The sequence below is a fragment of the Diabrotica undecimpunctata genome, chromosome 10, assembly GCF_040954645.1.
Source record: "Diabrotica undecimpunctata isolate CICGRU chromosome 10, icDiaUnde3, whole genome shotgun sequence".
In the NCBI taxonomy this organism is placed as follows: Eukaryota; Metazoa; Arthropoda; class Insecta; order Coleoptera; family Chrysomelidae; genus Diabrotica; species Diabrotica undecimpunctata.
This window is the reverse complement of record NC_092812.1, coordinates 65,604,789-65,621,530: the sequence shown is the minus strand read 5'-3', so window position 1 is coordinate 65,621,530 and position 16,742 is coordinate 65,604,789. Positions and strand designations below refer to the sequence as shown.

The following is a 16,742-nucleotide window of genomic DNA, read 5'->3' as shown; positions in this document are numbered from 1 at the left end:
TGGTGAAATGTATTTGGAATTACTGCAAAATGCCATAGATCCTGCGCTAACAGATATAATTAAAAATCAGAATGATGGTCGATACGTTGAGAATATGTTGATGTTCCAACCGGATGGTGCCCCACCACATTACGCATTAAGAGTTCGGCATTATTTAGATCAGACCTTTCCAGGTCAATGGATTGGTAGAAGAGGTGCCGTTGAATGGCCCCCAAGATCGCCAGATTTATCACCTTTGGATTTCTTTTTGTGGGGTTACTTAAAAAGCAAAATCTATGCTACTCAGCCAACATCCTTAGAAGATTTACGACAAAGAATTGTGAATGAGTGCCATCAAATTACTCCTCAAATATTGCAAAATGTCCGGCAACGTTTTCAGCAAAATCTTTATTATTGCATGGAAAGTAATGGTGGTCATTTTCAACATTTACTCGGCTGACAGGTCAGTTCATTCTTTATTTTTTAACAACTTTGCTGCTATGTATTGATCTCCTCTTACGATGATGTATTTAAACTTTAAATCAATAAATCTCCAAAACTACTGAATTGAAGTACATGAATTTTACATCATTGTAAAGGGAGTTGAAAGACCTTTTAAATGATGGATCATTCGACCCCCTTTCTATTTAAGATTGTAGGGATGGTGCCACCCCCGCTTAGGGGGCTGCAAATGTTAATGTGATTTTATGCCAATTTTGTTTCCCCCTCGATAACAAAATCGACGGGTCCAAGCGTTTTTTTTTTAAAGGAATCATCTGCCAGTAAATGCATCTGTTTCGTTTTCGGTGCGCCACCCTGTATCTAATTTACATATACCAGCAGTTTAAAACAGTTTTTCATTTCGCATTATTCTTTATGATCGAAAAGTCAAATATGGACTTTGTAGGGACCCTTAGTTATAGTTCAGAGTTTATATAATACTAGCTCCTAATTGCACCAACCAAATTACAAATGAAACAAGAAAAATCCCATTTAACTTGTATCGAAAATAATTAAATGGACAAATTATTATACTACTTAAAATAAATACATATATACCATTCAACTAGGAGATGAGAACAACTCTAACGAAAATAAAATAGGAAGAATGATTTGGAATGGTTTTCTAACAAATAAAGAATAAAACCTGTATAATCCTATCTGTTACCAACTTTATTTAAAACCTTTAGATAGCAACATGATGATTTTGACGAAGACGAAATACTTTTGGTGCAGGACTACCATGATATCGAATATATGACACGCAAGATTATCAGTGACTATAAAATGTGATCAAAAATAGTAGAAACTAGAGCTTACTACAGTCCAAAGGTAAAGAATGCTCAAAATGCTTCAACAACATGAAAAAAATACTGTGTAATCGAAATCTAGGCCTGTACAATTAGTCAAGACCAGGAATGACTTTCGAAAGTTTGCCCATCGGTGCAGATTGCGTACAGAGAAAGTATTCGTTATCCGAATGATCACGTAGCGAGATCACTGGCCTATGTGATTTTAGTACGTAGTTTACAGGTCGAGTTTACTTCTCCTACTAAAATATTTCCGGCAATTTTACTGCGCATCAAGTTGGCGAGTCGAATGTAGGATTTTCAAAGTCATTCCCAGATTTGACAAAGAGTACGTGAGATTACTGATACTGAAAATTGTCTCTATCGTGTTGTATGGTGTTGACGTATAAATATTACAACAAAATCATGAACACACTGGCGGTATTTGAGATGTGGGGAAAATCGAAGGATCTTAATAATCTCCTGGAAGGTAAAAATAGTTAACCAAGGAGTAGTCCAAAGGGTAAAAATCAACAAAAAAATTGATTAACAATTTAAACGAGAAAACGCACTATTTGTGACATTTCTTATGTGTAAATAAATACGAATTTTAGTTTTTATGCAAGGAGAGATTAAAAACAAGCACAGTATAGGAAAGAGAAGGGTGTCCAAGTTGGGAATCCTAAGACAATGCTTGATTTGCACTTTTATCCAAGCGTTTCAGGCAGCAGTCTGGAGAGGTAAAATGCTATGATGATAGTAAATTCTAAATACGTGAATAGGGGTGAATTTGCTCTTCATATGAATGAATATGACTATGACTGTGACAGTTTTTAGGAAAAATGGTTAAAAAGGATTATAAAACTCCAACAAAACCCTCTATGACCATTTCTTGTTGAAAATTTCGTGGTCCTGGATCAGAAATTAGTGGTAAATGTTCTTAGTAAAGTAATGGTCTTTATTAATATTTTCCATATCATTTAGCATTTTATAAACTGCTGGAATATGAAATTAGCCACAACAAGCAGTTCTACAACAGCAATATAGGAAAGAATGTTTTTACAGTAACATACTGTTGGCTATTCTGTGTTAAAATTTGTACAGTACATGACCTCTAAGTAGATATAAATGTTTTATAATCCAAATCAAACTCATCGTCTCGCTATTATATAACATTTTTACAATGTGCGCAAATTGTCCGTACCGCACAAGTCACAAAACATTGAGATCACTAAATTTATATTTACAAAACAAGTCTTAACGTCACGTTAAAGTCATTGCAGTCTCATTGTAAGTTCTGCCGTTTTGATACATGTTCTTCCTCATTGTCTGATATAATGTCGCTATTTTCGTCGGTTTGGTTGTCGAGCACTTCCTGTTTTCGCTTCGCCGTCGCCATTTCCGCTGCGTGCTTTTTCCGCCATTTTGTTCTCCGGTTTTGGAACCAAACCTGTAACAAAAAGAATATAATGTAATTAAAGCAATAAAAAACATAAAAATATTAATAACCTCTCGTTAATTAAATACGTTTAATTTTAGGAATAACAATATTTATAGACAAAAAATACAAAAGGTATTTCTCAAATAGTTTTATTAATATGACATGCAAATAATAATTTTTGTTAATGATAACTATTTGGTCCACTGAACAGTCAGCAGTCTTTGAACAGCTTTAGAAAGAAAGCAGGTATTTTCTTGCCAAATATAATATGTATCTTCTAATTCATTAAGGTTGTTGTATTTTTGTTTTTACAAACAGGACATATTATTTTTTTAATCCCTAGTATTAAGCCTTACTATGCTATTAAGATCTATTATTTAGAAAATGATCGCCAATTTAAATAAAGTGTACAGTATTTTATTATATTCTGAAAGTCCCCTGTATATAGTTCCTTTTAAGAACCAAAAACTTTTTCGAGAACCGAGAACCGGTATTCATTAAACATGGTACATTGTTTTAAATTATGCAATCCTTGACTAGGTTGTTGTTTAATGTTTATATGTAGTATATATTCTTTAATAAATGTTCTTCAGTAAAAAAGTGGAGGGTTCTCGATCAAAAGTTGGAGAAAAGAAAGGATATCAGCCATTACACCTTTTTATTAAAGACGCTTCGTGTATTCAATTTATACACTTCATCACTTCATCAGTTCATCTACAAAATTATTTAAATAACCAAACATCCATAGATACAAAAAAATTTGCACATGGTTTATCTAACAAAAGATATGCAGCAATAATATGATGGAAGTGAAGAAAATAGCTTAATTTATGAACCATATAGATTAAAAAGTACAAAACGTTCAGTTTGAGTTATCATAAAAAAATAGAAGTAATCAGTTTTGTAAAAGTTAAAAAAGATTAGAAAGAATAGACATGTTAAAAAAGCTTTAGTGTAAGTAGCAAAGCAAAAAAATTAGATCCAATATGGATGACAAACTAAGTTCCAAAGTGAGCACTTATATTACTTAACAATAAGAGACATTATAGTAGTCTATATTTATTTTTAACTAACATTATTTAATCGGCTTTCGCCGAATTTCGGTATTTGCTTGAAAGTGTGACAATTACTATGAGTGGAATCGTACAAATAGGAGTATACCCGAAAACAAGAGTGACATTTCATACAACTCGAACTAAAGGAGCAGTCATTTCAAATCAGTTAGCATACCAGGGTGTTGCTAAAGTTAGTGTAAGTTGACATCAATAAAGTGAACAAGGATTTAAAAAAAAACACCTCTATCATTAATGTGGATCTCAACTCTGCACTAACCTATAACATAACTAGTGCTTACATGGAGCACTGAAAATTCAGACGAATAAATCGTAGTTGTTTATCTGTGGTTCAATGTATCCAACAAAGCAACTATGTAAATGCAATTACCAAGTGTAAATCTATTAATATTTAATTAATTATTTATTTTTTTCATTAGTTTAATTAATTATTTATTTAAGGAATCATTAAGATATAACATCTATAAAAATTAATAAATGTCAGCTATTAAAAACTTTATTAAGAATCAAGTTATAATTTAGTTCTGCAAGATTAAAGAATTATAGATTTGACTTCAGTTACTAATGTCAGTTCTCTTATTGAGAGCATTCACATGTTTAAATATGTAACACATTCCAAGAAACTGTCTTTTAGTGAAATTTCTTTTATTACAAAGAATTTTAACCTCTTCATAATTGAACTTATGTTTAGTAGTGATAGCATGTTCTACCAGAGCGCATGTGTGCTTAGATAAATTACATTCAGTACAGTAGAACATTGACTTGTTCTAGTGGGATAAGGGTGTCTTGGTCTTGGAACATAAGTTCCTGACAATTTTTGGGTTTTTATTGATAATTTAACTAGTGTATTTTTAAATAGTTTAATAAGTTCAACTGTAACTTGGAGAAAGTACGGTAGTGAAAACTAATAGAATATTGAAGTAGTCAAAAAGGAGTTCCATGTGTTGTAGTTTGCAAATCTGTATTATTAACAGTGTTGTTTGAAATTGATCTCAATTGGTCACCATTGGGTAAATTATTAATTGTGGAACCATAACTTCTCGAGAAAAGATGCTTATTAATTAAGGAGAAGGGGTAGGAGTTTTCAATAAGAATATAGAAGTAAAAGAAGGGATTCCCTTCGATTAACCTCATGTGATAACATGTGTAACCTAAGGGCTTGGAAGAGCCCTTGATTTTATATTTAAATAGATGACAAGAATGGTTGTTAAGAAACATGTTGGAAGCCATAGGATTCCTATACCAACTTGTAATCAAGGTGTTGTCTGCCCTTTTAAAAACACGCATATCCTAAAAGACGTATGCTCTTCCTTATTGAGTCTTCTATTTCACAAGTAAATTGTAAGTCGGAATCAAAAGATATGAACACTCTTTTAATTTACTTGTATCTATGGATATTTGCGGATGAACTGATGATGTGTATAAATTTAATACATGAAACATCTTCAATAAAAGAATAAAGTAGCTGATATCCTTTCTTTTATTCTCCATCTGTCCATCCATTTAGACATCATAATACACTTTGTTTTCTTAATGTTTAGTGAAAGTCCATATCTCTGACTTACTTCTTTACGCCGACTTCAGATATGTTTTTAATGTTATTCCTTGTAAATATATATTATTGAATTAGGCGTTGAGTACCGCGGTGTTAAATAGTTTAATGAGTTCAGCATATGTATTGTCAGGTCCAGGACCTTTGCTATCTTTTAGATGTGATATTTCTTTTTCGAGTTCATCTGATGTGATTAGTAAGTGGTTATTACATATGTAAGATGAAGGTTGTTCGGACCTAATAACATCAAAGAATTCTTCTATGTATTTGGTCTATGTATTCTATGTATCGGTTCTTATTTGTCTCAGAATATTGTTGTACATTCTTTTGTTGTTCTTTGATTTTCTTCTTTCATCAATGAGTTGCAGTATATTGTCATTCATTCAACTTTTCCTCTTCTCTTTCATTTGTCTTATATGTTCTCTGATCTCGTTAAAGGTTTCACGTGTATTCTGGAGAGATTCTTCTTCATTATATGTTTGCTCCATGTTACTTCGTTTCTCTGAAAGAATCCGTGCGACTGTCTCTTTTGTTCTTTTATCTTTTAGTCTTTTCATGTGACATTTTTTGTAACTATTATTTTTTGTAATCTTCTATCCAATTTACCAACAGTAGGAATGTAATCTGACAATATGTCAGCACCGCGGTAACTAAATTTGATCAATTTGATTTCGTATTACGTTTCCTGGTTGATCTGACGGAGAGACCCAGATATACATGCGTCTTGGTGGTAGTTTGAAGAAAGTATGTAATTAGTATTACAAATTCAGAGACCAAAATCTCAAATGAATTAACTGCTTTTCCCTTTACCAATTTTGGCATTCAAGTCATCCTTAATAATAGAATTATCTTCTTTTTAAGTGAATTTATCAACAACTCAAAGAATTGCTCTACCTCTTGCGGAGGCATACGCTCTTAGTATTTAATTAGATTGTGATTTTAGAAAATAAAATATGTAATTTTTCGTTTTTTTTTTTCTTTTCATAAGATTTGAGCTGAATTTTAGCAATGCATACTGTAAAAAATATTTATTTGAAAGTACTTTAATCAAATTAATATAATATTTGATTTGTTAATTAAACTTTATTAACAAATGAATTAATAAATTTATTAATGTTGCGGTAATTTCTTGGAGCAGTGTATATACACATAAATTATTTGTACAAAGAACCAAAAATAAACATTTATATAGTTTAAACAGATCAAACCATTTGTCATGAAAAAAATTAGCCAATAACATCAGGATATTTAATAGTAAGAGTTAATAACGAATGTGACATGATTAAAGTACCGCTTATTGATGGGCATAATCGTAATAAACGCAAACACCTACACCTAATAAAGAGATAAGGATATCACCATGCCTTGTTTGAAGAAGGCAGATATAATTTGGTGTAATACTTTAATTAACTTCGTAATTTCAAATAAGCAATAAGGTGTTATCGATATTTTATCGGAATAATGATAGGCGAGTTTTTTCTCGCCGAGTCAACACATACCATTTCGATTTCGTAGAATGCGAAAATTGTTTTATGATAAAATACCTTCTTACAACTAAATTTCATTGTTGCGTTTTATGACGGTATATCCTGTGCACGAGATCTGTAAGAGTCCAAACCTCTTCCGAATTCGAATTCGGTGCCGCCCATAAAAGTTTCCCACATATTTTATCAATTCTTTTGTATTTATTATCTTTAAAAATATTATTAGTACCTATATGCGACAGTTACCGTTAACAGAAAATTAATTAATAACTTGTGATTGGCAGATGACACTGTGATCATCGCAATGGGTTTAGAGGATCTACAATATCTAATAATAATACCTTTATAATAATAATAATAAACGTGCTAGTTAATAAACTAACAAGACAAACAAAACTCATCGATGTGGCGATACCTAACAACAATAATCTGCGTGTTAAGTACAACGAAAAGATCGCCAAGAATTAGAGATCTGGAAATACAAATAAGGAGACAATGGAGAATGGAAAGTACCCAGACGATATCTATTATTCTTTCTACCACTGGAGTCATCCCGAAGAACCTCCTAGAAAACATAAAAAAGCTGGGTCTAAATGAACATCTATATAAGATAATGCAGAAAGCTGTGCTACTTTCGACGACCAGATGCGTGCGAAAATTTTTGGGAGATACACCGACGTACCAAGTCACCTAGGACTCGATAACATGGAAAGAGTCCCACCAGAGCTCAATCCTTTTGATACCGTAGGTATCTGGGATGAGTGAATTTTCCCCTTAGAGGGAGTGTGAGCCGTATGGCTAAATCTGGATAATAATAATAGTTTAGTCTGTGAGAGTTTTCGTGTCAGTTTTTGTATCAAGCGCGGCCTCCTGCGAATGGGGGATGCTCTCTGGGTATTCGTAGCGCCAATACCTAGAAATTAGCAACGTTACCCGGTGTAGAACACCAATACCGAAAAATTGATACCTAGCAGTAGGTATAAAAGGCACACGCATGGAAAATGGAGTATATTAATTTATGTTTAGGGTCGCTGCCTGGGGATCGCCAGGGTACGTTTGGAGCCGACTGGGCGTGACAGCATGCGGGACGTCGGTGGCAGGGTGTTGAGGAGGCAAGCCGTGTCATTCAATCAGCTACAGCCTAACAACAAAAAGAACTACAAATGAGCCAAACAACAACAAGAGCTCCACTCGCTGAAAGTGTTACGCTGGAATATCAGCCGACGCTCACTCAAGCGAGAGTACCGAGATAGCGCATGAAATGGAGTGCGTCCATGAATGAAAATCTTTTGCGCGTTTATTATAAGGTGACAAACCTCAGTCAAGAAACGATCGGCTATCAACAACAACTGTATGACGAGTTGTGCAGAGAGTAACCAGAAATCCAAGTGTATGAACAACGAGTAGCAGACCAATACCAAGACTCATAACCAAGGGCAAGTTGTAGACCAAGTTCCTAATGAAATCCCTAATGAGCAGATTCCTGAGTTTCTTATACAAGAAGCAACCTGATAATACACAGCAGGGCAATAACGAGTTGTACGATAGTCTGGTAAAAGAGATGGCACGATCCGTACAAGAGTTTAGTGGAACAAGCCCACTTATCAGATCACCGCTACCAAAAATAAATTGTTTCAAGAAACTAAGAGCTCTGTTAAAAATTGTGAATACTGAAGCCCTACCCAATTATATCACAGAAGCCCATATATTAGAATATTTGCATATTGATTTACTGTGCAGCAACAGCAATTGCTAATGTTATGGGCATTAAGATTAGATCACGACGGGCTACCAACATCGGACGGACTGATAACAGAATATCACCCTGCCAACCCAAGCCAAGAAGAAAGTCATGAGTTTTGGGGAAATCAACTTCCAATGCCAGCTACTTATAACACTAATGCTGGATGGATTGAAGACACAACAAACAACTGTCAGCACTACAATAATATTCCTTACGAACCCTTCTCCACTGAAAAAGTCTCAAATTCTATGGATCAGATGGAGTTCAAAACGTCTGGCTAAATAAGTTTTGGAGTGTCAAAAGACAAAGAATCAAAATAACACCTAAGATCCAGCCAAGTACTTATCCTCCAACTTTGTATAAATTGGTCACATCCTATGTAGCCTGGCGTACCTACCAACACTGTGGTGTAAACATAGAGCCTCAACAGAAAGGATGAGCTAGGGGCTCCATGTGTTGCAAAGAACAACTTATTATCGACTCAGTCCTTCCTAACCAGGCATACACCAAAAAAAGGATCTTTTTACTGCCTTCATTGACTACAAGAGGCCCTTGATTCGGTGCCGCATAAATAGCTTATAGATATATTGAAAATATATGAAGTTGATAATAATATGGTGACCTTTTTAAAATATATAATGACGGGGTGGAATACTAAATTTACCGGCAAATAGCTGGTGAAAATAATATAAAAACTAAAGATATCCAAATTAACCGGCGCCTTTTCCAGGGAGACTCGTTGAGTGCATTTTGGTTCTGTCTAGCGATGAACCCACTATCCCAGCTACTGAACTCCACTGACTCAGGTTTTAGCATCAAAGACAACAATGCTGTTGTGGCCATCTGTTGTATATGGATGATTTGAAATTAATGGCTTTCACTTGAAACCACCTGGATCCGATGTTAAAACTGTAGAAATTTTCTCAAATGATATAAGTATGCACTTTGGATTCGACAAGTGCCGTATACTAAATATAGTCAGAGGAAAGGTTCATGCTGAAAGTTTAGTTATGCAAGATGATCAAAACATCGAGGCAATGGGTTAAAATTATATGTACAAATATCTCGGAGCACAGCAAGCGCGAAAAACTGACCATAACCTAATGAAAACTGAACTAACTTCTGAGTTTGTACGAGAAGTAAGACATCTAAATCGGTCATCTCTTAATAGTAAAAATTTGTTGCATTTAATACGCATTTGTAAGCATTGCATTAAATACGTACGCCTGTTCCACGCTTAGCTACTTATTTGGTATTATAAAGTGGCCAAAAACGGATATAGAAAGTCTTCAGCAGAAAGCAAGAAAAAGGCACAAAAACATCATCTACGCAGTGCATTAGAGAGAACGAAATTACCGCAGTATTTAGGGGAAAGAGAACTTATGGCCATTGGTGAGCCACTGGATAAACAGGCTGCTAATTTAAGAACCTATTTTCAAACACAGGCTGAGATCTACTTTACATCGTGGGTTAGTTTGCGCGAACCTACCCCTCTAACCCCCACGTCAACTTCCACCCAAACCACGTCACCATCGACGGTATAAATGAACCTTCCTCTGTTCCCAGTGGAAGTAATGCATTGGTTAGTGATCAGTGTAGTAGTGTCTGGGGGCTCGGGACACTGAGACCTCGGAAGCCCTGAGGAAGACATCAAAGAGGATGTCGAAAGCTCGGCGCAATGATAATCGACGTGGTTCAACCCAGAAGACTGTTGAGTTTAATATTAATTCATATAATATTATTAATCCTAGCTCTAGGTTTAATTCTGCTAACCCCGGAAATCTTTCAGAACATAATCTTTTATTTCAAGTATTTATATATATATATATATATATATATATATATATATATATATATATATATATATATATATATATATATATATATATATATATATATATATATATATATATATATATATATATATATATATATAAATTTCCAATTCACGAAAAAAATAATGAACACTGCCCCTAAGGAAATGTAAACAAACGTAGCGTGGAAAATATTTGTAAGCTCATGAAAAGGGTTGAACATTTTCGGCGATTTCTATATAACATACCCATTTAACATTAAATTTGCGAATTACAGGATATTTAGAAGCATAATATGATGATAAATGATGCAAATAGGGCCTCGGAGTTAATTCTAGCGTAAGCAACGTTGTAGCTGTTCGACTCGATATTTAGCGAACACTGCCGTTCGGGCCAACGGAGAAATCTCATCAATTAAAAGCTGACTAGATATTATCATCCACCAAACTAGATGTTTTCGTCAATAATCTTCCCATTTTGTCCCTACCCTTATTTTTCATCTGCACATGTTGCTGCGAGAGGCGTGTTTACAATGATTTATTCGTTTTTAACCAACGAATAGGAAAACTAGTTTAAAATTAACCATTCTAAAGGCTTTATAGGTTTTAAAATTAGTAAAATTCTTAATGTGTATTTTTTGTAAGTGTACAATAAGATGCATTCACTTCATAAACCATTCGGAACTCGTAAAAATAAAAGCGGTCTGTTGCAAATCTTAAAATTTTTGCTATTAATTTCGCAAATGAATTGATGCAGGTGATTAAACAGTTGATGTAAACTCCAGACTAATCGTCAGTTCGTCGATAAATACACTACGCGCCAATTGAAGCGGAATACTACATATTTTGTGCGACATTTTCAAATTAAAATCACTATATCATTCAAATGACCTCCAATTTTTTATCAAATATAAGGAGCTGTTCTTTATATTAACAAAAATTACAAAATTACTTATTATTTATTTATTATAATAAGATATAATGAGCATATTTATGAAAGTAAACAATTTGTTTGTTTTCTTTATAATTTGAGTAATATTAATTTTTAACTTTAGTAGTTAATACTGTGTGATATAAGGTGTCAAAATTCCGATACATTACATTTTGTCAAATTTTGGTTATATACAGTTCAGGTTACTAGTAGCTAGTAAACCCAGGCCATGATCCTAACGAATTAAAAAGAAGAAGAAGAATGTGTGGTTAATAGAAGAGTATTTGGTATGGAAACTTGCTTGACTAGTCCTCAGTTTTTAATCCAGATCAAATTTCAATCGTTCCAATATGATCTCTGTCTTTTGTATTCATTTTTTATCAGTGCACTCTTTCACTGATTAAGTAATCCTTCTTCTCCTTCTTCTTCTTCTTCTTCTTCTTCTTCTTCTTCTTCGTGCGACTAGGATTACTCCTGATTGTCTGCCTCTTATTCTGTTTCAGTCGTTGTTGACTGTACATTATCTTTCCACCTTTTTGGCGGCCTTCCAACAGGTCTTCTGCTATACGGCTTGTTGTTTTTACAGATGTTCGCTAATCTATCTGGACCCATTCGGTTTACATGTTCGTTCCACTTTTTTTTTTGCTTGGTTTTATCCACCTGTTAATATTTGGAATTTTGCATTGTTCGCGTATACTTCTGTTGGTTTGTCTGTCTCTTAATGATATGCCCGCTATTGATCTTAATATTTTCATTTCGATATTGTAGATTTGCTGTTTCGTCTTTCTTGTATCGGTCCTTGTCTTCGCTGCATATGTTAGGATTGGTCTTACTGTTGTCTTGTATACTTTCATTTTGCTTTCCGTGGTCAGATATTTGTTTCTCCATATGGTTTCTCGGAGGCAACCACTTACTCTTGCCGCTTTTGATACTTGCCTTGTGGTCTCTGTTCTTATATCCCTGTAACTAGTGATCTCTACTCCTGGGTAATTGAATTTCATTACTTGTTCTACAATTTTGCCGCCTATTTCTAGTTTGCATCTACGCGGCTATATTGATCACTATACATTTAGTTTTTTCTACTGATATTCTCATATTAAGTTTGTTTGCTGTGACATTGAAGGTGTGGAGCTGCCTTTGTAGGTCACCTTCGTTATCAGCAATTAGAATTGCATCATCGGCATAGCATAGTATCGTGATTTTATGCGCTCCCATGTGGTATCCGTGTCGTTTTCTTACTTCGTGAATTATTTGATTTATCACCATATTGAATAACAATGGGCTGAGCGAGTCTCCTTGGCAATTTCCTCCTTTTAGTTTTATGCATTCTGTTTCCCCCGTTGGTTCCCACTCTCCCATGAATCTACATTAAGTTGCAAGTCCTGAGACGGTATGTCTACGAGAACTTTATTAAAACAACTGACAGCTCAGCAACTCAGCTTGCAGAAAGCAACTCAGTTGCTTTAATAAAGTCCTCGTAGACATACCGTCTCAGGACTTGCAACTTAATGTAGAGTCATATGTCGCCATGTTACCAATCCAACGATAACTTTACCTTCCTATTTGTAAACACGACATAATGTAAACTAAACTTCACATATTAATTTTTAAAGGGTTTTTACCCTCATATTTAGTGGCTACATTCATGTAATATATTGACACTGATGATGGAATACTTATTCCGAAAACGTTTTGTCTTTTTAACATAGCCCGACGGGGTTTTTTATATACCTTTTTATAAAGGATTTTATTGGAAAATTTTTTATTATATGGTATACAGCCAACTACAGGAACTTAGTTTTCTTATGGAAATCTACTTATATTTACAATCGGCTTTACAAAGTAAAGCAAGAAGTTTGGACTTTTGAAAGTTTGAGTGGCTTGTGTAGATAAACAGTTGTGTCCTAACTGTTGTCTCTTAGTTAAACCTGACAATGATCTCGACGATAACAAAAACCATCAGAATCTCACCCAAAACATTGAAGACACATCAGTATTTTTAGATCTTAAGACCGCTTATGATACTGTAAATGCCAGAAAAGTATTTTCAACAGAGCATAATATTACAGGAGGCACTAAATTCTCTTACGCGTGTCTTCACAGAACAGAAGACTTTTCGTCTGTCTTAAAGTAGTAATAGTAGATGAAGAACACAGAAAGACGTCTAATGGCATTTACACTCTACAACATCTACACCAATGACCTACCCGTACTAGCAGATACTAAAACTTTCCTCTACGTAGATGACGCAGCTCTCCTTGCGCAAAAAGAAACTTTTTTCGAAGTGGAGGCAACACTAAATGAAGCCTTCAAAATGATATTAAACTACCTTAAACTAAATCTCAGAAAAGCTAAAGTGGGCTCCTTCTACCTTTATAACATACGTATCCAGAATAAGATTAACATTCAATGCTCCTTGAACACTGTTGCCTGTAAATACCTTGTGGTTATCCTTGAACGCGCGATGTCATTAAACGATCATTGTTTGAAACTAAAAGTCAAACTAACAACCAGAAACACCACTACACCAAAATGGGTAGACTTGCCTTCAGTTGCTCTTTGCACATATTTTCGATTGCCTATTTTGTATTATTGCATTTTTCTCAAGGCTCGTCACTTGATGTTGCTATGCTCATTAGTTTTGTTTTAGGTGTGTTAACAAACCGAGCCCTTGTTTCTTCATCTCGGAATTTTGTGACATCCGTTCTTTGATCAATAGTGCATCAAGCTTTTTGCGCTTAATTTGCAATTTGCATACCAACGAGTCATGATCACTAGATATGTCGGCTCGAGATAGGATTTTACTGATTTTATTGCATTTTCAAGATTATATGTTCTAAAGAGTCTGTTGGTGATTTTCAGATGTAACCATTTCCACCAGTTGCCTAGGCGGTAGCTAAAAGAAGGTATTATAAACAGATAATGTGTGTTTTCTATAGAACTGCACCATGCGGTTTCCTCGCTCATTTCTTGTCCCAAGACTATTTTCCTACAATGTCTTCATCTGATTCTCTTCCAATATTTGCATTAAAGTCACTTATCATGATGATGATTATTATCATGAGACATGGAAAGAAAGAATCCAATTGAAGACCATCTACATTCACTACATGCGCAGCATATCTAGCAATCTGCTTTCTATTGGAGACACCCTGCACTGAACTAGACCCTTTGCATACAAATAATACGGCCATCCAGATATCCCTTTTTTGAATGGATAAAATATGGATGAATAATTTCCCAAATATTTCCATTTAGCTCCTATCATTCGTTATTTTCTTCTATAACTCGTGTTGTTCAATGTTTAATAAATAATACTCATACTAATATTCTTCGTTCCCTGTTAGGTCTCGTAAATTATTTTTTCGTGTTTCTTTCTCAGATATTTTCGGCATCTTATTAATGCAATTAATCTCTTTTCTCATTCCCAGCTTGACTTGTTTGTTCACTTCTGTATTTTTCCCGATGTATTTTATTTCATGTGGCCTAACCTCTTCCGATCCTCCATTTTACAATACGTCTTCTTTAACTTTCTTCTTCACTTCTACAAGCTGTTAACTATCTTTATTTACTACTTTTTTTGCTTCGCAACCAACATATTTCGTTTTCTGTTTTACCACTAGTTCTTTAATATTTCCTCGACAGACTTTTCAGTATGTTGCTGCACAATACGGTTTACTACTAGTCTCTCATTGAATTAATTAATAAATGATTTGTTATATTTTCTTGTTTTAGAGCTAATTTCTCTAATTTATTTTATTTTTACTGTGAGCAGCATGCGGTAATAATAATAATATTGTCTCTCTGTCTTTAATAATTTACATATTTCGTAATAACTAACACAAAATTCTTCACAATTTTTCTTCTGCTTCCAAGAAAAATTTTTCGTGGACGAAGACGGGACCTATAGTTTACTTATATAGTGTGATGATGGATTGTGGGACTTGGTTCCGCTGTAGATATTGAATGTTGACGGCCAACAGTAAAAACAACAGCAACAACGACACCAAAGCGTAATAAATATTAAAACTGAAATGAAATTGCACTCCCCTTATTAATGTGTAATATTTTACCAAATTCAATTAACTGATAGGTCGAATATGAATTTCCCTTTAGAGGTGAATTTTCTGCAGTAGCGGAGTATTTCGGAAAAATTTATATGTCAAAGAGCAAAATTATTTTCTTTTTGTGTAAATTTAGAACGGTGGTTCATTCGTAGGTATATATATATATCGTGATCGTGATGTTCTGCTTTTTAATGTTATATTTTAGATTAGTTCATTTTTTTTCCCGTTTCTTGTAGACTGTAATTATGCTTGGGATATCGTTTATCAAGCTGTTTTGGCTCTAGTTTTAATTTATTCTTAACATTTTTGAATATGTAGATACCTATGCAGGTTTGTTAATAGGAAAATACCTTGAAACCGTTATAATATTTGAATACAGAGACTTTTGTGTTTCCGAAGCATAGACTGCGCAGTCGACATCCAAATTACAGAAAACTTGCCTGGCAAATTTATTATGGACACAGTGATAGCTAGCGCATTAGATAAAACACAATAAGTGAGAAATTGTTGTTATTATAGGCCATCAGACCTCATTGTGTTGTTTCACCTGGACGTGGAAAGAGACCAAGAGAATAGCAACAACCAAAATTAGCCCATATTGGACCGTATTCACATATTGTCTAAAAATAACTGTCAAAAACGTTTGAGTGAAAGTGTCAGGCCGCACTTCCCTTCATATTATATCTATATTTGGAGCTGTATAGGTACGGATTTTTTGGTGTTACAGAATGGACTAAAACAGTAAAAGTAGGTATACCATTAGAACAGAAACCAAGATTAGAGTAATATGCTTGATGACGTAGTTCTCATCCTATACTCGGGCCATTACAATGACCAACAAGGAACATCCTAAGAGCATATAGGGCAATACGACAGGTGTCAATAACATATAACCAAATAAACACCTACGGATAAACACCTGTGAGAATATGACAGAGCCAGCAACTATGCCGTTAACTGTTTTGTTGGTTGACACGGCACACACTCACTCGCACATATACACACGCACACACATAGGCACAAACAAAAATACAAAAATACATATTTTAAAATTGTGCTGCAACTCCTATAAATAAAATGGACATAGTGACAAAAAGAGATGCCCTGAATAGGACTCAGAAATGAGTGACTCTTCTGGGCCTACAAATGAAAATATAAAGGGACCGAACAGAAGGGTAACCTCTGTCGCTAGGGCTAAATAGTTCTTCGGCAGATCTTACAGGGGCAGAGTCTGGTTATACAATAGCCAAGAAAAAGCTATATCGTGTTGTAGCATTTGCAAATTCCTTGATATATATGTATTGAAATACCCTCGTATATGTATTAAAACATCGAAGAATATTTTTAGTGTATTTCAGTTCCTATCGTA

General features: G+C 34.3%; 1 protein-coding gene across 1 annotated transcript in view; it reads right to left on the bottom strand.

Annotated features, from left to right (window-relative positions):
* Window positions 1–2,058: 2,058 nt before the first annotated feature.
* HGTX (HGTX homeodomain transcription factor) overlaps window positions 2,059–16,742 on the bottom strand; it is a 197,298-nt gene continuing 182,614 nt past the window's right edge. Inside the window, exon 3 of the mRNA XM_072546421.1 lies at window positions 2,059–2,718. Coding sequence (XP_072402522.1) covers window positions 2,554–2,718 — 165 coding nt within the window. The 3' untranslated portion in view covers window positions 2,059–2,553. The remainder of the gene's footprint in view (window positions 2,719–16,742) is intronic.